Genomic DNA, 25,949 nt, shown 5'->3' on the forward strand with positions numbered 1-25,949 from the left:
AAGGCCAGCTGAGTACAGGGAATGCAAGAAGCCAAGGAAGCCAAGTGACAGATGACTTGTGTCTTTTGAGGAGGAGCATCCTGGCCTACCATGGATTCTGTCACTGCCGAGGCTGATGGCTGTAAAGGCTTCAAGAATTGGATTTTTGTGCCCACTGAGAACATGCAGTGCAACCTTTCTGCAAGCTCACAGGAAATTCCAGGACAAAAAAAGTAATCTCTCTCAAAACTCTTGTTTTAGCACCTCTAATCACTATTCAAGATAAAACATGGGGTGTTCATGGCAGAAATATGTCCCTCGATGACAGTGATGTTGGCTGATGAAGACAGCCTGCATAGTCCTCCACTGACCCATGGTGTCATGACAAACAAGAATCATCAATGGATCTGCAACAAGCCAAACAATTACAAGGTACCAAGAGATACCTATGAGATAAATCTTATATAGGATAATAATCTTTTTTATATTTTTATAAATTTACTACATCTTGATTATGTTTTAAATATCATATCATACCAATATATCAATTAGTTGTCGGTATGATATGTATCCAACAGTATCGATGCTACCAATATATCAGATAGATATATTTGTATACGTACGAAGAAATTAAAATCATTGTATGACATAATACATGATAATTTCTTTTCAAATCATTCTATAAACTAGTGATTTTCTTTTAAAATTAACATATAGTCTTTTAAAAAATTATTGATAATTTAGCTTTGAAAATCTTACTAATAAGGATAGGGAAATTTATTATTAATTAAACTAAAATAAAATTTTGAATTGGAATATTAAGATTGATGCTAAAATGATTTAAAAACCTACAATTACAAAATAATAAAATAAGAAACAAATAAGTAAAAAAATTAGATAAAGAATTCCAACTTCAGACTTTTCTTCCTTGTCACTCTGTCAAAAAAAAAAAAATGGTGATTTTATTGGCCTTTATTAGCCATCTGACATCATATTATATTTGTCTCAAACTTCCGATTTAACCTAATTTTAACGGCTCGGCCAGTCTGCTTTCGATTACACTCATGTAGATGGAGCAAATAATACCTCCAATTAGGCATCAAATATAGAGAATCGTCGGGGAGGGGATCTCAAGCGTCTGCCCCGCTTTGGAGTCGTCAAATCGAGATCATCTTTTTTCGATCTCTCCTTTTGATCTCGGTTCGGTTTCTTTTGTCGTGAAAGAATCGGTTTCTGGAAAGAATTCACCGAGAATATTGCGTTATTCTTCCGTATCTCAGATTGAGGGGTCTTAATTTGTGTCGCAGGCTGATCGCCATTTTTAGGGGAAATGGATCCGATCAAATAAGGATTGTCTACTACGGGGTTTCTTGAACTACACTGAGGATTCATCTGGTTTAGTTCTAGCTCCAATGCTGTTTAGGTTAATGCGGTCTTGTGCTGAAGAGGGGTTCCGTTGGCATTGGGTTAGATTCTTGGGGGAATCCTAAAGTTGAATCGAGGAGCCCTTGGCTGACAAGATTTCCGAAAGAAGTTTTGCTATTTTGTCGCATTTCTTGACACAAGTTTGTATATTTTGCTTGGAGGACGAAAATGGGGGTTATGTCGAGGCGGGTGCTGCCGGCATGCGGCTACCTCTGTTGCTTCTGCCCTTCTTTGCGGACACGTTCGCGGCAACCCGTTAAACGCTACAAGAAGCTCCTCACGGATGCCTTTCCTCGCTCTCCGGTTAGTTTTCTCAGTAATCAGGAAACTTGTATAGTTCTTTCCTTCATGGCTTTTGGTGTTGAAGCTTCGTCTCAAAACTATTGTGGATGTGCCTCACTGTGTCAAATACTTTTTTGTTTGCTCATACTTACTTAATCCTACTTCTGGGCTTCAAGGTCTCTGAAATGTGATGTCGGGAACTTGGTTATTTGTGTCCACGTGGAATGAGCAAATAATACTTGCCAGGAGTAAATTTATTCTCGAACCATAGGATCAAATTCATCTAGATTGCTTACAACATTTTTCTGCTAACTCCTTATTGATGGCCGACCAAGCCTGTTAAGCACAATTTCATCCTGTGTCACAATTAACTACAGAAAGGACTTATTCTGACAAGTATGCATGTACCAACCTTTTCATCTCACAAGATATGGAATGATGCCGTGAAGTGCATTCTTCTTATTCATAAAATATGACATTGGATTGTTGCATTGTTGCATTTCTTGCATCCATAACAGGCCGAGTCATCCTTTCTGAGCAGTTACTTGGCTAACCAATGGCTCCAGTCAAATTATCTTTTTTGAAATCAAGAGGTGGCCAAGTATATGAGAGGTACCTGCCATTGCAGGTCTGGAGAAGATCGATGCACAGTATTTTCAAGAATATAAATAACTTATAGCTGGATATTCCATGATACAGTCCGCTTTCTGGGACATTCGACTCTATCTTCCATCCCACAAAAAAGGAGGTTAATACAACTTTCAATTTGAAGTATCCTTGATCCATGTTCCAACTTTCAACTATAACCTTGTATTGAATTTTTGTAATTTGTAATTTTTTCTGCTAGATAGTGCTACTAAAGCTCTTTCCTGTTACAAAAGAAGTTTTCTTTGTGTCTCACCTGTATTGTTGATACATTACCACCATAAAAACAATTTGCTTTCATTTGCTTCGAATGTTATTTTTTTCTTTCTCTGAGTAGGTGGAATAGGCATCATTTTTTCATATTTTTGAGGATTTTGTTTGCTAACAGAAGTTTGTTTGTGAAATTACAGGATGGAGAACCAAATGACAGAATGATTGGCAAGCTTTGTGAATATGCTTCAAGAAATCCGGTGCGCATACCAAAGGTACATCCCATCTTCATTATAGTTTTTGCTGCATGTATTAAATCAGCTCGTTGAATTTTTCGACCTGGATGTTTCTAAACATAATATGGTTTTTCTTAATGCGGAAAACATGTAGTGCTCCTGAATGAATTTTAAGTGTCAGCATTATGAGAACCCAAAGCAGACAATGTTACCTTAGATTCTAAAACTTTTATGTGGCAAAAATTTACCTCTGGGGAAAGACTGATTCATTCGGATGGACATGAGGGTCAAATTCTCTTGCATTGCCAGAATCCATGTTGTACATTTGAAGCAAGTTGACCTCCTTGCTTCCCTCATGGTACAACCCTCTTTTGCAGAGGCCCCTTTCCTCTTGGTCCACAGAGATGCCATCTTTTCTTGTCACGTGGTATACCTGGCATAAATGGAGGCATTCCAAAATTACTTTGTTGAGTTTAGTGTAACAAAATTTTCTTAGGTTTATTATCCACCTGTTATTGAATGTCTAGACTTCAGGATGGAAGTGGAGATATGAGTTGATTGTCATCGAAGAGATGAGAATCCACTGAAATTGATTGATGCCCTCTCCCTCTTGATGGGCATATTGTTTCATGTGATGTACCTATCATTTGGACTGTTTTTTACCATGTTTTGATAAGTTGATCTTGAATATTGTATCATACTTCCCTGTTTTGGTGGATTCATCATATACTAGTGTACTGTATGAGCTCAAACTAGTACATATTGCCAGGTACGAGCAGTGTTATCATTCCATGGACATGTACAGAAGAACCGACAAATGACATGAGACTTAGTAAGTGACTGCATGAGATGAGGAATGCTAAGCCACGTGAAATGCAAGTGCAGTAGAAAGAAGAACGAACAGAACCTTTAAGAAAGCAAGACATCTATCTTACAGGGTTTGATGATTGATTAAATTTTCAGCTTTTCATCTAAATAAGCACCACCAAGTTTATGTTGAAGTAGATATAGATAATTAAACTGGATTTGTCCCCTAACGGAGCTAGACAGCTGTTTGATTACTTATATCTCTAAGAAAAATGCGACCAAGTTCTTTCTTGAATTAGATCATTATATTTGTGTTTGGGAATAGATTTATCTCCTTTTGAGTATCAGACATTAGCATTTAGTTGCGTTCACTCTTTTTCAACGATTAGCAACCTTTCCTTGGTGGCTTGCCAGAAGTCATATATACTTTCTCAAGTTGTAGATCCAACCAGAACATCTAAATTTCAGATGTTGATTATAATTGATGACAAGTGTATCTATGACTTGGGGTTTTTATTATTTTGATGAAATAAAACAATAGAATTGTTCTTAGCAAATCTTATTTATTATATCTTCAGATCACAAAGTACTTGGAGCAGAGGTGTTACAAGGAATTGCGAAATGGGCAATTTTCTTTGGCAAAAATTGTGCCATGTGTTTATAGGAAAATGATAACTTCATGTAAGGAGCAGATGTAAGTTTATTATGCATCTTTTTTTTTAGAATATGGAACTAAAGGGTAATTTGTTTAAAAGTTTTGCTTTAATGTTAACAATTCTGCATATGCAAGTTACTGGACTTTTTCCCATCTTATTGCTTGCTTTCTAGTTGAGCTTGTTGTGACTTGCTAAAATCTTTTGACTTTTGTCACTAATGACATGGTTGCATCTAAATTGTTGCTATATCTGCTTGGCATCTGCCTTTGGGGCAAAGTCAGGAAAGTGCAACTTATTTCATTAAGATAGTGAAATAAGGAAAAAGAAATTATCAAAACCATTACCAACTTATTCCATCACTTGATGAATAAATTTACTTGTGATACTTTCAACAGATTTGGGGCAACTCTTTTGTTGAACCAGATTTACCCGTGATACTTTCAACAGACTTATGTTGGTTTTGTTGATCAAGACTTATGGCTGGGCCTGTTTTGTCCTGCCTCAAGCACAACAATCCATAGGTTTCCAACTATTTGGTTGGCTACAAGATTTTTTTCATGCCATTGAGCTCTGGTAAAGGTACTACATTAGTCAACTGGTAATAACCTATCCCCATAATGAAAATCAGTAGGGATGAACTTGGTTTTTGTTAGTATTCTTTGCTTATTTATTTTATCACAATAATGCTTAGGAATTTAAAATAGCACTTGCATACACAATGTGTTGGATCTCACAGGAAAACTTAGAAGTTATTAACAAAATTATGTCTTGTGAATGAAGTTTAAAAGTATTTTGATCATTTTAATTTTTCAAATATTGACTGAAAATTCTTTTAAACGTTTCTTTAGAGATGTTTTGAAGCTTTGATCATGCCTCATACCGATTGGCACAGCCCATTTATCCAGTCCTAGTATAGTTCAAGGTTCATAACTAATTTGTATATGCCAAGGCATGCTAGATTTATTTCCATACTCCTCTTCTTTTAATGCTATTTTTTCATGAGACTTGTATCATTGGTTATATATTAGGTGCATTTCAATTTACTCAGGTGTAGTTTTACACTTTTGCTCGAACTTAATAGCATGAAATCAACTGACAAACAGGAACATGACATACTAGATTGACTTGTCACTTACTCTTGCATATTTACAGTATTCAGTGTCTATATACTATTAGAAAGAAGTCACACCTATCCTGTACATTGTTTACAAAAGCATGTATAATAATTTCCTTACTTCCCTTTTGAGTTTGGAAATCATGTGCAGTGTTTGTTGATGAGTTAAATAATCTTGATGATTTTATCTAAGCAGAATATATTTTTTCGTTGTTTATAACATTAGAAGCTTTACTTTTTTCAGGTTTATATGACGATGAATGTTGAAGGTTTTTTTTTATGCAAACAATTTTCAAGTTCTTTTAACATTGTTTATAATGCACACTCTTTTTTTTGTAAAATATGGTGCTTAATTTATTTACATGAACTCTTGAGTGTCTTTAGGTTTTAGGTTGAAGTCCTTGTATGTGTAATTTGGCCTCAATTGACCTTCTAAATCTTTCATTTACTTTTGAATGCACCTAGGCCATTGTATGCTACAAGCCTGTTGAGCATTGTGCGAACACTACTTGATCAAACACGACAAGACGATATGCGTATCCTTGGTTGCCTTGTGCTTGTTGACTTCCTTAACAATCAGGTAATTCATACAGTAATTTTGGTATCCTCGAACAATTTCTGCATTATGACATTTTACAAATAGTGAAAGAGCTATTGTTTTATGAATTTGTAAGAAATGCAACTTTAGTGAGAACATCAATAAATGTATTCTTTTTTTTCCATAGAAGCAGGCATTGTTATTTCATGGTAGAGGCATATTGATGCATTTTTTGGCATAGGAAACTTTTGTTTCATGCTGGTGACTATGCCAATCTGTGCTTGCAAGCGTAGGGCCAACCAAAGTTCACAATTTTGTTTACCAATAGTTTACCACTAAGGGCTCGAATCGCTACCATACCGGGTGTAGTAGCATCATACATACCGAGTTTCAGAAGAAAAAAAATCTAAAGAAAAGCTACCATATGGCTTTACAAGTCTTGTACCAGGCATACCATCTGGTTTTCCCTGGTTTGCATATTGATAGGCTATTAGACTAAATACAGCCTGTACCGAACGATCGGACCGTATTGCAAAACTTGGAGCCTAATCTAGTTGTATGTTGGCACCTCTAGCATAGATTGCCATGGCATGTAGTAATACACTAATACTTATTACCATGATAAAGTTTCAACTCTACTGATATGCCCATTGGAATGGTAATTTTTTATTAAAAAAATCAATAAAAAATTAGATAGAATGCAAAATCAATTGATGGCTATATATATATATATATATATATATATATATACACACACACACATATGGTTTTTAATATCGTTTCCTACCACCTGATACGAACGATATGTACCAGTCCGCCAGCTCACCGACACGCGGACTGCTCGCTACCGGGTGGTATCAGCCTGGCTATGGTGAGGTAAGACGAGGAAGAAGAGGACGTTCGAAGAAGAGGGAGAAACATCGAGAAAGAGGGAGAAGCGTCGAGAAAGAGTACCGCAGAGTCACCGATGCGCCGTCACTAGTGTCTTGATGAACCTGAGCCCATCGAACCTCGGCGCGAACTTGTCTTTCATGCCCTTTCTCGATCCTGATCTGACGCCGCCCTCCCTCGACGACCCCGATCCAGGAGGTAATAACGAGGAGAATCGTACCTCTTTGGAGGGGGAGTTGGAGGCGCAGGGATCAGGGGAGGCGACGGCGAGAGCAGCAAAAGAGGCGCTCGCGTAGAAGGTGACGAAGACCCCAGCCTTCTTTATCTCCGAACGGTCTCCTTCGTCCGCTGCCGCCGTACAGAGAACCTTCCGATGTTGATGTTGTCTTTCTTCTCCCCACCTCCTTGACGTTGAAGGCTGCAGGCGAGGCGACGACGACGAGGCGATTGCTTGGTACTTTGTATCTTCTTTATATATTTATATATTGATTTTTATTTTTATATCTTTTTTATATAAAAAGATATATATTTTATATATTAATTATATATATTATATTATTTTTATATATTTAGTACCGCTCGATACTAAAATTATTTTTTATATTATTTTAGGCGTATCGCTTGATACGTCGTATCGTACCATACTAAGCAAAGCTCGATACGAAATTTCAATCATTGCATATACATATATATGATATATACATGTATACGTGTATATATATGTATACATATATACACGTATATTTGTATATATATCTATATATATGCGTGTGTGTATATATACATATAGGCAACCTTCCAAGACGGAAAGTGATTTTGATTCAAGGATTCAATCGATTTTATGACCTTAGCATATAATCCAACTTTCTTTATTGGAAAGCTTGTATTTTCCATGTTTTACATGGATGAACAATGAAACAAATTAATATTTATCTGTTTTGGAGATTCCAAGATGGAAATGATTCTTATGATAACAGCTGAATTAGGAGAATTGTTTAAGAGAAGTGCCTATATAGAAAAGATCATTTATGGGACTTTCTAAAGTAGTGACCTCATTTCATTATTTCTTTTTTTGTAAGTGGGGCCAAGTATATATTTAACACTACTGACCAGACATTCAAGATTAATTAGAGCTGTCAATCTTCCTATAGGATTTAGGTGTACTTTGTTTCTTCTTTTCATATGATACCACCATCTAGCTTGCAAATAATGCTTGTTTATTTTTCTTTATGAGATAGACTGATGGCTTATTTGATAGATAGGGCGAATCCAGTACACACGACTCTTACCATTTTTTTTTCTAAAGCATCTTGATGAGCAACCAATCTTATCTATCTTTTATTTAAATAAATTTGATTAATTTAGGGGTTATTTTGTATATCATAATGCCACATGGCAATATATTGAATAATTTTGATCTAGTTTCCTAGTTTACTCAAGGAAGAAGAAAATAAAGAAAAATCAAATTATGATTGTGATTGAAGATTCAAAATCCTGATAGAAGATTTTGTGAAGATTAACCTCTACAAGGATGGTTAAAAATAAGATTCCAAATCATTCATATAGTAAAAACAGGGTGGTTAAAATGGCGAGTGACATCAGGAGTATTGTATGACCATCGGATACCTCTGAGATTAAAAGAAAAATTTATAAGATTGTTATGAGACTAACAATGCTTTATGCATCTAAGTGTTGAGCAATTAAGAAACAATATATATGAAAAGTTTGTGCTGCTGAGATGAGAATATTGAGATGAATGCATGGAGTAACTAGGAAAGAGAGAAAAATAAATATTATTATTTGTGAACAACTAGGTATCGCTTTAATAAAGGATCAAATGAAAGAAAATCGTTTAAGATAACATGAACATGTGCTTAGGAAACCTTTAGATGCGATAGTCAAAAGAGGGGAAATGATTAATGCTAATGGTACGAGGAGAAGTAGAGGAAGACATAAAAAAACTTTAATAGAAACTATAAATAAAGATTTAATTAAATATATGGATTTTTACAGATTTCAATGATGACAAAAGATCTCTGTAGCCGACCTTAAATAATTGGGACTCATGATTTTGTTGTTATTATTGTTGTTGTTGTTGATCTTTACGAGGATGGAAGCATACTAATCAAGAATATTATCTTTTTCGAAGGAAAGATCAAATCATATACTTGATTTGATGCAATTGTAAAATTTTCACCTTTGCATTTTCTTTTTATTTTCTTGTACCTAACCTATAAAAAGGGGCTAAAACATTGTAATGCATTAATGGATCATGTTTTTTTCTCACCTTGTGTGTGAGTGGTGTGAGGCCGCAATTATATTTCCGATGGTATTATTCCATCATCCATCCACATGTGAGATGTATGGAGGTACGAGGCCTTCATCTTGGGAGTTTGCTTCTTGAGCTAGAGCGAGTCTGGTGGTTATCCTTTGTTTTCTATTATCTTCGTATTATTATTTCTTTTCTTTACTCTCTCTACCTCTCTATCATCAAAAGGAAATCTACTGCTACTCGTCCTACATCACATCTAATATATGATTCATCCTGTAACAGATGCTTTAGAAAAAAAAATTAAGACCTTACTGGCCATTGAGGGGAAACATGTAAAGACAAGGATGTGAGCCCTGCTAACCTGTTAGTGTGATTCCTAGTGCTGGAGTCTGGTTTTTTCCCTTTTTCTCCATTCTATTCCTTTTATTGATGATCATGTATTTCTTTGTGCAGAACTTGTATATATTGTTGATAGTATTCCATAGCCAAAATTCCATAGCTTCTTTATGTCATCTTGCTTCATGACTAAAATAGATTGTTAATAGCACTCTTCCAGAGCCTAAATCCAATGACTACATAATGTTTCTTTTTAAATTAAAGTTTCAAATTTCACAGCATGAGGACATGCCTATGATGTCCCAGCATGATATGCGTTGGTGCCTGTAAACATGGGCTTTGCTCTAATTTGGAAAAATGTTGTCATGTCCTTGGTGTGGCATGACACTCAACCCCTGGTTGATGCCATTCTGGCATATTATATCAGAGTCAGCACGAACTGAAAATTAAACCCATGGGATTCATTTTGTAATTTTTTTAGCTATCAAAATCTTGATATAATCAAATTTAGTTTGCAAGAGACTAGATCAGTAGAATATTTACAAAAGAATGTTTATATTTTTTAATTAAAACATGGATCATTTCTGAAGTTTGAAATGCCTCATTAGTATCTTTTTTTTCTTATTTTCCTCCTCTCTTCTCCCTTTTTCTTCCTTTTCTTCTTTTTCTCTCCAATTTTCTCCTCTCTTCTCCCTTTTTCATCCCTGCTTGCAAAACTTTGTCAACTTCCTGTACCATGCCCCATTCACTGGATGGACTGGTCTGTCAGCACTCCTGCTTTAAAACATTCCTAGATACCTCTAAGAACCTCTTTTTCACACCTGTTCTACATTAAATACATAAAATTCAAATATCTCACTTGTGTTTTTGCTGGGCTGCAAAGTTTGTTTCTACAGCTTCCAGAACTTTCTGAGAAATGATAATCCTCCACTATGTAGGTGTCTTTATCTTCGGTGCAATAAAATTTAAATTTGTCATTCATCAGATGCAACTAATCATCCCATTATGTTATATTTTACGACAGGTGGACAGCACATACATGTTCAATGTAGAAGGCCTTATGCCAAAACTTTGCCAACTTGCTCAAGAGGTAGGGGAAGATGATAGGGGACTCCATGTGCGTTCAGCAGCACTGCAAGCTCTTGCTTCAATGGTACTATTTTTGCATGAATCACATGCATGTTATCCTTCAGGAATTCATACTATATTGTGTATATCTGGGTTCTTATAAGATCACTTCAAAATAATATTAGTTGTTTGAGTCTACTATCTCATTGTAAACCCATGTTGATTTGGCCCATAAAGATTGAGAAATGGAAACACATATTCTGGCCGTTGGTAGTGAACTCCGATGCATATTTCTTGCTGCTGTAGTTATTTTCCATTATAGATGTTGTTTACCTGGATATCAAGTTAATAAAATATGAAGAAATTTCAGTTATTTGTTTAAATTTAAATGACTTGTTCTATATCACTGAGTGGAAATTTAAGTTCCCTAAAGTCATGTATTGGGACAAGTTGCATCTTCTGTTCCTTGTTTATACTGAAGTGTTAATCTTCAGTAATTATAGTATTTTGTTTTATTATCTCCACTAGTTTCATCTTTCTGAAAACAGTTGCATCAGTTTGCTCCCTTCATGTGCAGGTGCTTTTCATGGGTGAATACTCGCATATCTCAATGAACTTTGATGATGTAAGTTCTCTTTTTGCCATTCCTTGTAGAGGTGCCTCAGTGTTGAAGTCCAAAATAAGATTATTTTGTCCATGTTTACAATATAAGACATACTTTTATCTAAAAGGTTGTTATTTATTTTTTTTCAGTCATTGCATTTGGTCCACTATTATGTACACTTATTGTGTGGGGTGTGCCTGGCATCCTTCTGTTATTTTATATGCCTTTCCATTGCAACATTGCATGAAATGCTTATACTTGTCAAGTATGTAGCAGATACGATATGCTTATCCATTACTTGAGTCAATTTTGGGTTTTTAATGAGCTTGATTAACTATTTGCTTACATATTATTTTTGCCCGTCAAAATATCATGTTCATACTATTCTCAAGAAACAAAATTGGTGCTTTGATCAAGGATTGAAGTGCTATGCGTGCTTCTTACCTACTGGTGTGGCATCAATATCATCATCATCAATAAAGATCAGTTAAGACTGAAAAAAAAAACCATTTAACTTATGAGATGATGCCCGAGGCTAATCAGCTTCAGTCTTTTGGCAAGGACCATGGATTAGTCAGGATGGCAAGGGTAGAATATCTCTTAGTCAAAAGTGAGAAAACCTTGTCTCCAGATGGATAGATGTTGACACATGTCAATGATACCTGGAATATCGCTTTTGTTCTTTATGTATATTTTCTTATTTAATAAATACCTATTGTAATATATGGTTTTGATAAATTCTAACAGAAATAGGACTAGTATGTTTAAGGATTTTTTTTTCATCCTCTCATGATTGCTTCAATCAATTTACTTATTTCACTGAAAATGAATCAGTGTTGCTTTAGTTATTCTTCAAGCCGTAGATTACAAGCTTGAGTAGTGGGGAATAAAAAAGAGTTCAGCCTTTCCTCCTGTTACCTTGTATTTCCTTTTGTCATGTCAATACCTAACATGCCAGCATATTAGTTTGTGAACTGACTGAGAAGAGTTGCTATACCTATCAACATATGTTGGTATGGTGTAAATGTATAGCATTGGAAAGGTATTGGTCTGCTCTATGCCAATTTGTGCTGGTGGGAGTTGACATTTGACTAGGCCAATGTATCTAGCCTATTCAACTAGCATGAAAAAATTGTGCTGTGCCAAAAGGTATTGGGTTACCTATGTTCTGCAAAATGGCAGTCCCTGATATTTGGCGCATAGTGCTTTAGAGATTTAAACTGTTGGCCATTATAAACATTTTGTAATTTTTCTAGATTTGAAGATGTTTAAGGAATATCACTTTGTCAAAGAACATCATCATCCTTGCATTCAAATATGTCGAGGTAACTATTATATATGGGGACACTAATGGTTTCTTAACATTTTTGTTGTGCATTTTAAGATTAATGTTTCCCTTTTAATATTTACTGTCATCCTTTCCTCTTAAGGAATCAAAAGATTTTCTTAACAAATTTAATTAAATTCTAAATTAGACATATGCTCTTAGGAAAATTAAAAGAAAATAGTCTGTTCTTACCAAAAAGCATATCCAAATAACAAGGCGGCCTTAATTAGATTGATTATGCAGGAAGCATAAAGAATTAATGAGAATCTTATTTTATTGTTCAGAATTGCTTAAATCTCTTATATTCATCATGTTGTCCACACTAAGAACCAGTTGCACTGTAACCTTAATTTTTTTTATAACTAAATAAGAAAATTAACTACAGAAGGAATCTCTTACTCAATGCTCACCAATGGATTTGAGAATGCTTGTAAATCACCATTAGCTAAAATGGAAAACTGAAAAGCCATTGTGAAACTGAGATCGAGTTTGTCCACCCATGTAGGGCTTAAGACCATCACTGTAGTCCTTGTAACGTTAAATATTGTGTTAACCTTGTGTCTATTAAACTTTGAATTGAGGTAAGGTCGCACAAACTTGCATGATTAATATTCTTATTAATTAATTATTCTTCTGAAATGAACCTGTTACTATCCTAAAATTTTGAGCTTACAACTGCTTGGAATGATGATTTTGTAGCTTATGTACCAACCGGTATAACCAATCTAACCAAGTACTGGTACTAGTACTGGTCATGCCAACATTCATTTTGACCTTTTTAGTATTTTGTTTAATAATACCAGATGATATACCCATGGTTTGTCTTACCGGTTCGTACCGATGTATCGATCAGCTGTTGGTACGGTACGTACCGAACTGTATTGAGCCATACAAAGCATACCGACACATCGTACATAGGGGCATACCGATGTACCATGTACCACCCATACCAGTCCCCTATCGGACTAGTATGTACCACCTATACCGAGCGATACGGCTAACCTTGGATATACTAATATGTGCTACCCAAGATACTGAATTACCAATACCAAACCAGTCTGATAGGCTAGCTAAAACTGTATAAGACCAGTATTTAAATCTTTGGTTAATAGTGTACGTTGAGTAATTAAACAAAATATACCTAGCTTAGAAGAGTAGTTCAGAAGCAAATACATAATGTCTCAGTCCTACATATTTGTGCCTTGGAATACACTTAAATTTTGTATTTTCCTACCTTAATTCTTGTTACTCTCTATGTACACAAGGAATATAAATTAAAGCTAGGAAAATACGAGAGCCTTGTTTTTGTCTTTAAAGGATTAGTTTGTCTCTGTATTTAAAAAGATTAGTTTGTTAATTATATTGGATCCACATGGAATCACTTATTTAGATATATTATTGCAACATTTAAGAAAGTAAGATGCTTGATTATGCTAAATAATTAATTATGCATCGAATTGGGTAAAAGTAGATGGTGTAGAAGATACAGCAGCAATCAGTTCATTGGTATTTTTTGTTATGTTTAGTTATGTTTTTCTGAGCTTTTCTTAAATTAATCATACAGTAGGAGCTCACGTGTATTTTTAATTTGTCTTTAGTTGGTTTATATCAACAAAACTAGAGTGCATCAATTTGAATCATATATCATCCTGATTTAGGATACAACAGTACTATAAATTGTTGTGCAGACACCAAGTCTTGGTTCTAAGGGGATAGGGTGATCTTGGTATATAATGGTTTTGCATCACTAATTTGTATGGTTAACCTATCATGTCAACTGAATTTTTCAATGTGTCAATTTTTGGCCTATTCTTTAAGTTTAGGAACTCCGTTCTCCTAACATGGCTGACAATCAAATGTTCAAAAAGATATTTTAGAACTATAATAACTCCAATAAATCATTTTCACTGTTCATCTCTAAAGTTTTGACATATGACGATTGAAAGAATAAATAGTTTCTTTAGAGATGAAAAAGGATTTGCAAACACGCTGCATACCTCATCATTAAGAAATAGTAATTATGATGGATTACTTTGAAAGCTATGTAATTGCTGGCTGTTTTAAGTCAACTACCTTGTGCATGGGTTGCCCATGCTCTTTCAGCAGCATGATGCCACAAAAAAATCTGTCTGTCTTCTTGTTTGACATGTATTTAATATTATTTAATACTCCAATTATGAAGCTGCATGTGTGTGTGTGTGTTACTTGCAATAATTTGAGTTTAAGCATTCTAGACCATGTGTTATAGATTATTTTTTATACAAGTTATTGGCTAGTAAACTATTTGTATTCTGGCATTTTATGTCATAGTATATTATGTAGGTCTCTTAACATGGGTGAGACAACCTAGATGGGGACCACCTTCTATGCATCAATATGGTAAAATTTTTAACTATCGTTAAGGATCTAAACACCATAGGTAGATTTTGGACTACCTTAAGAACATTATATGGGAAAGATTGTAACACCCTATTAGTCCTACAATGATGAGATCAACACTGGTTGAATTGAGAGGGTGCACCACTAACATTTTGGGCTTACCATTTCATTCCTCATGTTGAGGGTCATTCCACATGGGTAACTGGAGACATCTTTCGTTGTGATATGTGTGGACAAAGTTTGAATTAAGATTTTCCCTGAGTTTATACTTTTTCCTTGTTGTCTGTTTCCTAAATTCTTCTAAATGAAATGTTTGGTTTTCTATATTTGTTTGTTGGTTTTATTTTCCGTCTCTTTCGCCGGTGACAGATTGTCCTAGTGATCTTGGATAATTATGAGGTTCATCAAATGAGCTCAGGTAACAGTAAGCAAGATTTTCAGTGTACTCAAGATCAGAATCATTTGGAGGAAGTTGGCAGGGTAAAAGATGATGTTTCATCCTTCCAGGACTCTTGGAAAAAGGTCCTCTCAGTACCTCAGATCACAACCATTGAAGTTGATGCTACAGTGTGAGAACCTTACTGTTGGTGTAATTTTTTTCATTGGACATACCCCTTCTTATTTCCTGCATCTTTATTTTTTGGTAGGGACTTGTCAAGAAACCCTACATACTGGTCCAAAGTTTGTTTACAGAATATGGCTAAACTTGCTAAAGAAGCGACTACTGTAAGGCGCGTTTTAGAGCCTCTTTTCCGTAAACTTGATAGTGGGAAATATTGGTCTCCTGAGGAAGGAATTGCGTGTTCTATTTTATCTGAAATGCAGCTGCTAATGGAGAGCGCAGGCGAGCTTTGTCCATTTTTCTCTCTTCATTTGTTTTTTTGTTTTTCTAATTTTGGCAACCACAAGTCTTTCAAGAATTCAACCTGGCTTCTCTCTATTTTCAGGACAAAATAGTGATATGCTGATATCTACTTTAATCAAGCACTTAGATCATAAGAATATTGGCAAGCAGCTTATCATTCAGATCAATATCATTAATGTTGCCAGACATCTTATGCAGCAGGCGAAGTTCCAAGCTTCACTTTCCATTCTGACTTCTATAAATGACTTGATAAGGCATTTGCGCAAATGCTTGCAATATTCAATTGAATCATCAAATATGGGTGATGATGATGGTGAAAAGTGGAACTCTGTCCTCCATTTTGCCTTGGAAGAGTGTCTCATACAATTAGCAAATAAGGTTCTTTCAGCTTCCAACTTCATAGATGAGTTTTGAATTAGATTTCTCGACATAAGATAGTTAAATTACTCCTTGAGAACTGATCAGTCATCAGGCATTGGATGTTCCATCACATTCATGATATGAGTGGCATTCTTTTCCTATTTGCAGGTTGGGGATACTGGACCTATTATTGATATAATGGCTGTCCTTCTGGAAAATATTCCTACTACTGCTACTATAGCCAGGGCAATAATTTCTTCCGTTTACCGCACTGTGCAGCTAGTAGCATCAATCCCTAACTTGTCATATCAAAAGAAGGTCAAATCTTATTTTGTCTCTCTATAATTTCCAATGTGATAGCAAAAAATGTTGGTATTCCCCATTTGAGGAATGTCAGTTTTGCATATATAATGCAGGCTTTTCCAGAAGCTTTATTTCACCAGCTGCTCTTAGCAATGACACACCCTGATCATGAAATAAGAGTTGGCTCCCATCGTGTCTTTTCTGCTATACTTGTGCCCACATCTGTTTGTCCTTGGTCAATTCCATTTATTCCACCTGCTTTTAATGGATATGATCCAGAAGGAACACTTTTGGTAGCTCTCTCAGGTTTTGCTTCTTCAGGAGCCATAATGGAGAAGCTCACATGCAAGAATTCCTTCGAGAATGTTTCTCTAGCTAATACAAAGGAATCAGATGATGCAATGGGAAATAGCATGGATGAGAGATGGCAAAAGTTAAGCGGGAACTTAAAGCAATATTTAGTTCACCCTTCTCCAAATGGCAAAAACCTTTATTCAGTGACTAATGGAAAATTTGTCAGCAGATCGGGAGAGGAAGTAGGCAGTGCTGGTCTTATAGGCACTAATATGATATTTTACTATCTCATTTCAATTTGATGGCTATTCTCATTTGCAATTGGATTCTATGACAAATTGCTCTCTCTTTTATAAACTTATGTAGGAGCTGATCCTTATGCGACTGAGTAGCCACCAAGTGGGTCTTCTTCTCTCAACAGTATGGGTCCAGGCAACATCACCAGAGAATTCACCTGCAAATTATGAGGCACTGGCACACACTTACAGTTTAGCTTTTTTATTTTCTCAAGCCAAGGTGACTACCTCTTGGACAGCTTTTTATGACTGATGAATAATATTTTGTGATTCCTTTTTCCATGTCTTGTCGATTTGAATAGCATCTTTTAGTGGCAAGTTGTATTGTTCTTTTTGGAAATTTTTGCATGTTCAATTTTTCCAGCTGTAACCGACCCAAGTACTTGGGACCTTACTGTTTGTTGTTGTTGTACCTTAAAATCGCCAACTTAATCTTCACCAAGTTTCTTTCATCCTTCCTTCTCTTTATAGTCTATGTTTCTACTTTCTACTATCTGTCCACATGTGCACTCATTATTCGAGATCAGTTATCCAATATGCAGATGGGAGCATTTAACTAGGGATACTTACAGCTTCCATGTGCCCCAAGCATAAGCAACTTAGTTCTCTAGGCTTGACCAAGTGGTTTGCCATTCTAGCAATATGGACAACATGACTATGTATAAATATCTTCCAACATATGTGCCTAATATATCCTATGTTGTTCTTTAAATTCTTGAAGCACCTTATTCATAGGACCATAGGTAACATACTGAAGGGTTAGTTGTCGTTAGATCTTGGAGTCACTACTCCAGGTAAAGTCAGATTCTATTCTTTTTTTCTATTTTTGGATGAATTTCATTATTATAGGTAGTGGCTATTTTCACAAGCAGTTAGAATCCTAGACTTGCATTAATGTTTAGGAGTCTTATTTATGAAAGAGATCAAATTGGCATAGGTTTTTGGGCTATTAGTTCACTAGCTTTGAAAGCTCCAGATGTCCTTCTAGGTGGGAAATGGAGCTTTGCCAGAATTTGCAGGCCTCTGGCTAGCCAACAACTGGTAAGGGACTGTCAGCCGAAGGGGTCTTGCCAATGGTTGGCTGGATGTGGTGAACAGAGAGACATTGAAGCTTTGGTACAGGTGAACAGTCATGCATCACCATTCACCTAGTAGTCTACCTAAGAGGAAGACACAAGATAAGTTACAGAATGAAATTAGGTGTCTTAATTCTTAAGTGGGCGGGATGCTTCTGAAATGCTTCAACAATGGAGTTTCAGCTAATTTAACTGAAACTCCTCACTTTTGCCTGAACAGGCTGGTCTTTCTATCAGCATGCCTGGATATAAGTGGAGATATGCCTGACTATAGCAAAACATAATTCCTTGTTTCCGAACATAATAGATAATTGAATTTAAATGTTTGTTAATATCACCATTGAGAACCTGTCCAACACAGACTTAAACAAGCTGAAGTAATGACCTACTGTATTTTTATTGTTGCTTGTTTGATTTGTTTTAGCAGTTTTGTAATTTGATAATTTATTTTCAAATGGGAGAGTATTTCACATTTGAAAATAAATTATCAAATTACAAAACTGCTAAAACAAATCAAATAAATTATCACATTTGTATTTTCAAATGTGAGAGCGTGACTTGGAAAAGAGATGTTGTAGATGTTGAATACTATGTGAAACCAATTTTATCTTACATCTTTTACACAATTCAGTGCTTATATCAACATCTCTGTTCCTAAAACCATTCTAGTGTGATCATTTTATTCTTCTTTTCGGTTTTCCAGTGATTAAGTCTTTTATTTTCATATTGCCTGAAAGTTCTATGTGTTTTTGTCAGAACTCTAGTCATGTAGCCTTGGTCCGTTGTTTTCAGTTAGCATTCTCTCTGAGGAGCGTCGCTTTAAAGCACAAAAGTGAGTTCCTTGATTACAGTGTTACTTGTTAGTTTCTCATTGGATATATGAAGCACAAATTAGATGAACTGTATCCATACATTTACTTGTAGGGATATATAACAGTATCTTAAGTTTCTCTTCTCCGCTAGAGTTTATTTAAATAGTATTCTATGCTAGATGTGTTTCTTTTGTTCTATTGCTTTGAAATGTAATTATATTTTGTTCTATTATATAAAACAGCAAGAAGGTTTTTCGACAACCACTTGGACGCTTTAGTCTGAAACCCTATCTTTTTGCCATCACATTTTAACTAGATTGTTGTCATATTCAAGGTTTCAAATATCGTTGTACTGTACCAGTGTATCGAGCTTTTCTTGGTATGGTACGGTGTATCGAGCTGCAAGGATTTTAATTTTGAATGATATTGCTCGTACCGGGGGGTACGTACCAGTCTGCCAACAGATCCGTACACAGACCGCCCACTACCGGGCGGTACTGTCTATTGGGGCTGTTTCCGCCCTATTACCACTCGAAATCGGTCGGTGACGGTTGATTTCGACCGTCGCCGCCTGCAACCGAGCGGTATTAGCCAAGGGAGAAGGAAGAAGAGGGAGAAGAAAAGGGAAAACCTGGAGATTCGGTGCCGCTCTCCCTCGACGATCTCGATCCATCGCCGCCCTCCCTCGTCGAACGCCGCATATGAGATGTTGCCTCCTCGTCTGAGGAGACGAGGCCTCGGGGTCGTCGACGACTTCTCCTCATCCGAGCTGGGAGAAGAAACCGAGCAGAAGAAACAAGGCGACGTCGCTCCCTTTTTTTATTTTTTAACTTTTTTATTATATATATATATATATATATATATATATATATATATATATATATATATATATATATATATATTGAGCGGTATGCCAAAATGTACTGCTCGGTATACTCGTACTATATTGTACCGAGCTAAGCTCGATACTATGGTACGATACGAAATTACGAACCTTGCCAAGCGGTATGCCTAAAATAGGCATAAAACCCTCCGAGAATACCTAAAAAATTGAAAAAAAAAAGTTAGGATAGGGTTTTTAAGTTAGAAATAAATATAATTTAATATAGTTTTAGCAAAACTAATGTAAATTAGGTAAGAATAGTATCGCATATCTTTTCGAGCTTTTACGAGTAGCCTTGTGCAAGGTTTGTAATTTCGGTCCGTTCTAGATCGTCCTTCTGTTAATATTGAATTACCTATAGAAAAATTATTTGAATTGTTAGATTATTTTTTATATAACTTAAACTTTAAGATTCAAATAAATTAAGTAATCACATGTGTAGATATACTTGATTCTACCACTAAAATGAACGATAGGCCTCTACGGGTGGTGGATCGAGATCCTTGATCCTATGTAACTGTATATCAATATGATATGTTTGTCGGATTTAATCCTGAAATTGATTTCATGACATATTGTATTGATACACTATATGTCATTGGTGCATCAATGTGGTGATGGTCGTAGGTTGATCATCATAAATTACATGTGTTTGAGGCGGCTCCCGAGGCATGTCTTGGTGAATGTCAAAACTTTTATTTTCACTACTGATCTGCTACTCTGTATCATACCGTTGCTCGGAGAAGTATGACCAACTATCACCATACTACTGTTAGCTGTAAGATTCTCCATAATACAATGGCTGTGAATACGATGAGTTTCGTTCTGTGTCTATATCGTGTATGTTATATCGCATCTGCTCAAAATCATCCACTGGTTCAAAAGCATCTGCTCAAAATCATGTGAGAAAAAATGAGTTTGAGAGAGTTTAAGAGTGTGAGAGTGAAATTGATTGAAATAGGAGGGAGGAAAGGGCTTAAAAACTCTTGAGGAGGCCTCCAACGGTTAAATTGACCGTTGGAACACTGTTACCATTTAGTAACGATCGGTTTCGATCATTACCACCTAGTACAAGTCGGTCATAGTCAAAATTTCAACCATTACCGTCCGGTACAACCCATATCGCCCGATACGAGGCCAAATACTTGATACCGCCTGGTAGCGGGTGGTCCGCATGCCGGTCTGCAGGCGGACCAGTACGTACTGCCCGTAACGGGCGGTATGGTCCGGTATTCAAGACATTGGTCATATTTGGACACCATAGATTGCATCTTTGTTGTTCTGGAATGACATGGGTAGCAAACTGTTGTGTTTATTACGTTGTCAATCATCTGAAATTTTGACAAATGGATTGCAGAAACATAAAGTTGGTGATCTGCACTTTAGCCTCCACTAATTATTGCAACTTAAGACTTGAAGATGCAGGCTTGTTCTTTGTGCAAAAGGCTAGGTGAACTTATGCTGTAAGATGAAACCATCATTTCCTGATAGTGAAACATCAAAACTGAAATAGAATCATTTTTACTACAAGAGCATTTTGTTGTACATGACTACACATACCTGCAAATACAATTGCAGGTGACAATAGATTCCTGCATGTGAACGCCCAATTATACTTGTTGTTGGCTACAATCAAGGTTTTAACTTTTAAATACCGGTTAATACCTTTTTCAGCTGTTAGTCGATCCGGTATGATACTGGTATACCATGTGGCATATTGATATGTACCATCCTATATCACCGAAAAATAGTTCAATACCAACTAATACAAACCTATGCAACCATTGTCAGTCAGTAAATACCGGTCGATACACACCAGTCCGATCAGTATTTGAAAACTTGGCTACCACTACAACTGCACTGGAAGGTTCAATCCAAATATTTGATTGCTTACTGGTACTGTAGTATGGTAATTCCCCCAGTTTAGGTGTTAAGGTAACTTCCACTATCATAGCAATTTCTTTGTGTGCTATATTTTGGTATATATTCACTGTTGGCTTGTAAACAACACCAACTTGTTGGCTATTATATATTTTATATTGTTTTTTATATATAACTTGGGATTTGATTAATTCTTTAGTTTACTTGTATCCTACTTGTAATTAACTCACAGGCTTCATGGTCACTAGTAAAATTGTAGGATTTGGATCTTTAGTTGCATGTGGACCTGTTGCAATGTCTACTTGTAGGCAACCAACCACTTGTAATTCAGTTGCTTGCTGCAGATAGAATTCCAGTTAACCCATTTGACTGCAAACAAATAGCTTTTACATGATGCATGAGAAAAAAGTTTAAGGTGATTGTTTTTGAAGGCTGCATAGATGATATTAGCACTTTTTATATTATTATTGAAGATCTACAAGGAATTTTTAGTTTGTGATGTTCTGAATTCTGATGAAAATGCAAATGAATCTGGAGATGATCATAGATATGTGAAGTGCATGTATGTTAGGTTTGAATGCACTTTTTCATATTTTTGAGATGCAGAATGGTCAAGTATAACATTTACTGTTGAAGAAGGTTCTCAGAGCGATAGCTTGAGAATCAGGTTGGACTTGTGTTGATTGAGGTAAACAGATATGAAAGCATCTTGAGTTCATACCTTGGATCTTAGTTGGTCGCAATAGTCATTAAATCATGGAAACTAAGGTTTGGATGGTCTAGATATTTATATGATAGTATGATTGAACCAAAAATTTCTAATAAGGAAAAAACATTCCCCATAAGTTTTCTAGTTAGTTAAAATTCGAGTCTACAAAGTTTTAACCAAAATATTCCCATCAGTCTTACTCTATCATGGAATGCCAAGCCAGCTCAAGAAAAAGACTACCTTTTTTTTTTTTTCTTGAGCTGGTTTGGCATAGCATGAAAGAGAAAGATAAACAGTATATTTATATATGTACTGGTTTCTTGATTTACATGGCACTTTGGGGCAATTATTTTCAACAAGCATATTCGTAAGGTTGAATATGAACCTATTTTTGGTGCTTGTTACCATATTGAGCTGTTGTTCTATACCTGGTAATTTAGTTGTTTATCTAACTTTTACATTCTGAGTCTTGATTGCTTGTTTTCTTCATATTTTTGGTCATGCAACTTCTCAGTGAAACCTTTTTCTTTACCTGAAGAACTTGTCTGGTGTTGAGTAGAAGAAACACGTGCTTTCTATTATCCATTAGTATTTATATATTAAACTTGTGGTTTTTGTGGCTGTAGGCATGGAGGATCTAGTGATCTTGACTGGAAAGCAATCTAAACAATTGGAAAATAGTACATCAGTCTTAAAAGGAAAGGCTGAATGTAGTGTTCTTGTTAGATATTTACATTTACATTTTTACTCTAGGTTACTTGTATCCAAAAGACAGAACTAGTGAATGCAGTTTGTTGAGGTGCTGATCTGACATTATATGCAAGCCACATTCATAATCGACCTCAGGAATCTAATTTGTATAGTAAAAGCCCATGATTATCTGTGATACCGGGTCTTCTATAGTTCAACTTTCTTTTCCCCTTCATATTTGTCTCCATTCATTCTTCCGCAGAAAACTGTTTTTTTCATTTACACATATGGTTAATTCTTTTGATATCCATGTCATTAGTGCTGGAAGCCCAATAATTTTTATTTCTAATATACCATCATTATTGAAGACTATTTGCAGCCTTCTCATAGAAGATCTTTGTATACTTTGGCATCATCCATGCTGATATTTTCAGCGAAAGCTAGCGATCTTCCAGAAATAATTTCTTCTGTGAAATTCATGGATGGGATGGTTAGTAATTTAATTACTTATATGCACTTCATATGTATATCAACTACAGGACAGCATCTGACAGTTTTGCACTGTTTCCTTTCTCTGTTTGGGATTCACATATTCAATTGTGTTACAGGTTGATCCTCACCTTAATTTTTCTGAAGATAGCACTCTGCACGCAACCTATAAAGGATCTTGCAGTTATCTTTATGGTTCTAAGGAAGATGACATTGCAGCAATCGAGTTCCTTGAGAAAGTAGAAAGGGATGATAAGCAACTAAAAGAATCTGTCATTTCCCACCTAATGAAGAAATATGAGAAGCTGCCTGAGGTAAATCCATGTATATATGCACATGCTTTCAGCTTGTTGCCAAACTCTGATTTGCTCCTTTTTTTTTAAATAATCTTTTTTTCTATTTTAAGTTAACCAAGTCTGTAGGAAGATAAAGTTACTAATAAATTGCAGGAAAAACTAATATCTGTAAGAGAGCAGCTCTTGCATGAATTTTCACCAGATGATGCCCTTCCACTTGGTCCACCATCATTCATGGAGACACCTTACCCATGTTCACTTCTCGCACAAAAGGGATGTGATGAGGTACCTCTCTCTGAATTAGTTATGAACAAAAAGTAATATAATTTTCATATATTTCATCACTTGATGAATTTCAAATTATTTTCTATACAGGTCATGACCCCTACTTTTTTGGAGGATGGAGAAACCTTTCCAGAAGCATTCAGAAGTCATTCGGATAAGAAAATGTCCGAGTCTGTGAATAATTTTGATGTCTTAAGTGTTAATCAATTGATCGAATCGGTATGTATGCTCTTCCAAACCAAGTGACAGCAATATGTTATATTGATGCCCAAATTCGGTCAGGTCAGCTAAGATTTTGATAGTCTATACACTTTTAAGTGAACTTTTAGCAGAACTACATGCAATTTAGCTGTATCAATTGTGATGCTATTTGATGACTAGGTTCTATTGCATGATGATAACACACAAAACATTGAAGACTGCAATAATGATGTTCATCTAGTTTAATTTTTTCTTACTCTTATTTTCTCTTTTGTTGTCTTCTATATCTCACATGCTCAGATGTCGATTAGAACCTACATTATTAACATATGACATAGTGATCATGTTCCTTTCATCATGGGTCTCTCTACAATGTCATTTTGGACAACTTAAGAAGCTCAAGGGATAATGTCATTCAAGTATTAAAGATTACAAACCTAAAAGGTTTATGCTGCAGATGATTATCAGATTTTAGCTCTTCTTGATCTTTGTTACCAAGTGACTGAGGAACTCTTCATAGTGACTCTATAGCTTGGCAAATAGAGTTGTCTATGGGGGTGTATGGAATATGGATATTCTCTAGGTTCTGAGGAGTCACGAAAGCTATTCTTGTTGCAGGTTATTGAGACAGCACGGCAAGTTGCTAGTTTACCAACTTCAACAATCCCAGTACCATATGACCAGATGAAAAGCCAATGTGAAGCCCTTGTGATTGGGAAACAGCAGAAGATGTCTGTGCTTCAAAATTTGAAACATCAGCAAGAAGACTGGATAGTTTTGCCAGAAGAGAACATTGTTGATTTGGTGGATATGCAGAAGGCACGTTTACCTAAATATGCCTTCATATCAGTTTGCTCATTTTCTTGGGATTATTTAACAGTAATAATTGTCTGCATCCATTGTGGCCTTGTAGCAGATACTACATTATCCGGAAGAAGGGCTAGAATCAGTTGAAAAGGAGCTCATAAAAAGTAGCAATTCAGTGTTGGGTGAATCTGAGCAGTCCTTCAGGCTGCCGTCTTCAAGCCCATTTGACAAATTCTTGAAAGCTGCTGGCTGTTGAGTAGATATTGAAATGGTTCGTGATCAATCTGATGTGTCATCGCATCAAAGGTTGTTGAATCTACTTTTCTTTTTTTCTGTCAACTTCTACTTTTTTTTACATGTGTTTGCAACTGTAAAGAAGAGGTGCAAGGTGTATTCGTGTTCTTTGTCCAGATAAATAATCATTCTTAAAAGCTACAAACAACATATCTGCATCCTTGGTGTTGATAGTGTCTGTCTCATGATTCAAGTTGCTGCATCATTCTAAATAAATAAAATGACTGAATATATTCTAAAATATTGAATGAACCTATGTCAACCTAATGTGATATTTGAATGATTTCTTAGTTTGCCCTTTGCATTCTTCCTTCTTTTCATGTTTGCTTTAGAATTTTCCTGTATAAGAAACATGATCGATGTGATTGAGATGGTGTCATAATCATTTGTTCCATATATCCAATTCACATCCATACTGATTCTTTATCTTTGTCTGAACTCACATGCTCTGATTAGAAGTGGACAGTGACATGGTTTATATTAAAGCTTTAAATGTCTACAAATCATTGGAGGACAGTTTTCTTCTTCTGTAGACAATGCTTACAGAATCACAACATCAATGACAAACACAAGCATGGCTGTATGAGAGAACTCCAACTAGAGAGGTTTCACTAGCAAGGATGGAATGTAAGGTTTGGA

At 35.6% G+C, this 25,949-nt stretch overlaps 1 protein-coding gene across 10 annotated transcripts; it reads left to right on the plus strand.

The window, feature by feature from the left end:
* Positions 1 to 25,468, plus strand: LOC135618918 (protein SEMI-ROLLED LEAF 2-like). 10 transcript variants are annotated; one of them, XM_065120369.1, is made up of 21 exons: positions 1 to 212; positions 287 to 411; positions 1,287 to 1,707; positions 2,742 to 2,816; positions 4,163 to 4,278; positions 5,820 to 5,934; positions 10,416 to 10,544; positions 11,037 to 11,084; positions 15,139 to 15,338; positions 15,417 to 15,613; positions 15,717 to 16,012; positions 16,163 to 16,312; positions 16,411 to 16,833; positions 16,958 to 17,107; positions 18,720 to 18,795; positions 23,307 to 23,428; positions 23,547 to 23,741; positions 23,877 to 24,008; positions 24,099 to 24,227; positions 24,828 to 25,028; positions 25,126 to 25,468. In XM_065120369.1, the coding sequence occupies exons 3-21, from the start codon at positions 1,573 to 1,575 to the stop codon at positions 25,270 to 25,272; spliced, it is 3,036 nt and encodes a 1,011-aa protein (XP_064976441.1). In that variant the 5' UTR covers positions 1 to 212; positions 287 to 411; positions 1,287 to 1,572; the 3' UTR covers positions 25,273 to 25,468. The 10 variants fall into 10 exon arrangements, 9 of the variants coding, with proteins under 9 accessions (XP_064976441.1, XP_064976442.1, XP_064976440.1 ...); XM_065120370.1 differs by having other exon boundaries at positions 308 to 411; XM_065120368.1 differs by having other exon boundaries at positions 1 to 411.
* Positions 25,469 to 25,949: the final 481 nt, after the last annotated feature.

The sequence above is a fragment of the Musa acuminata genome, chromosome BXJ2-8 (assembly GCF_036884655.1).
Source record: "Musa acuminata AAA Group cultivar baxijiao chromosome BXJ2-8, Cavendish_Baxijiao_AAA, whole genome shotgun sequence".
Classification (NCBI taxonomy): Eukaryota; Viridiplantae; Streptophyta; class Magnoliopsida; order Zingiberales; family Musaceae; genus Musa; species Musa acuminata.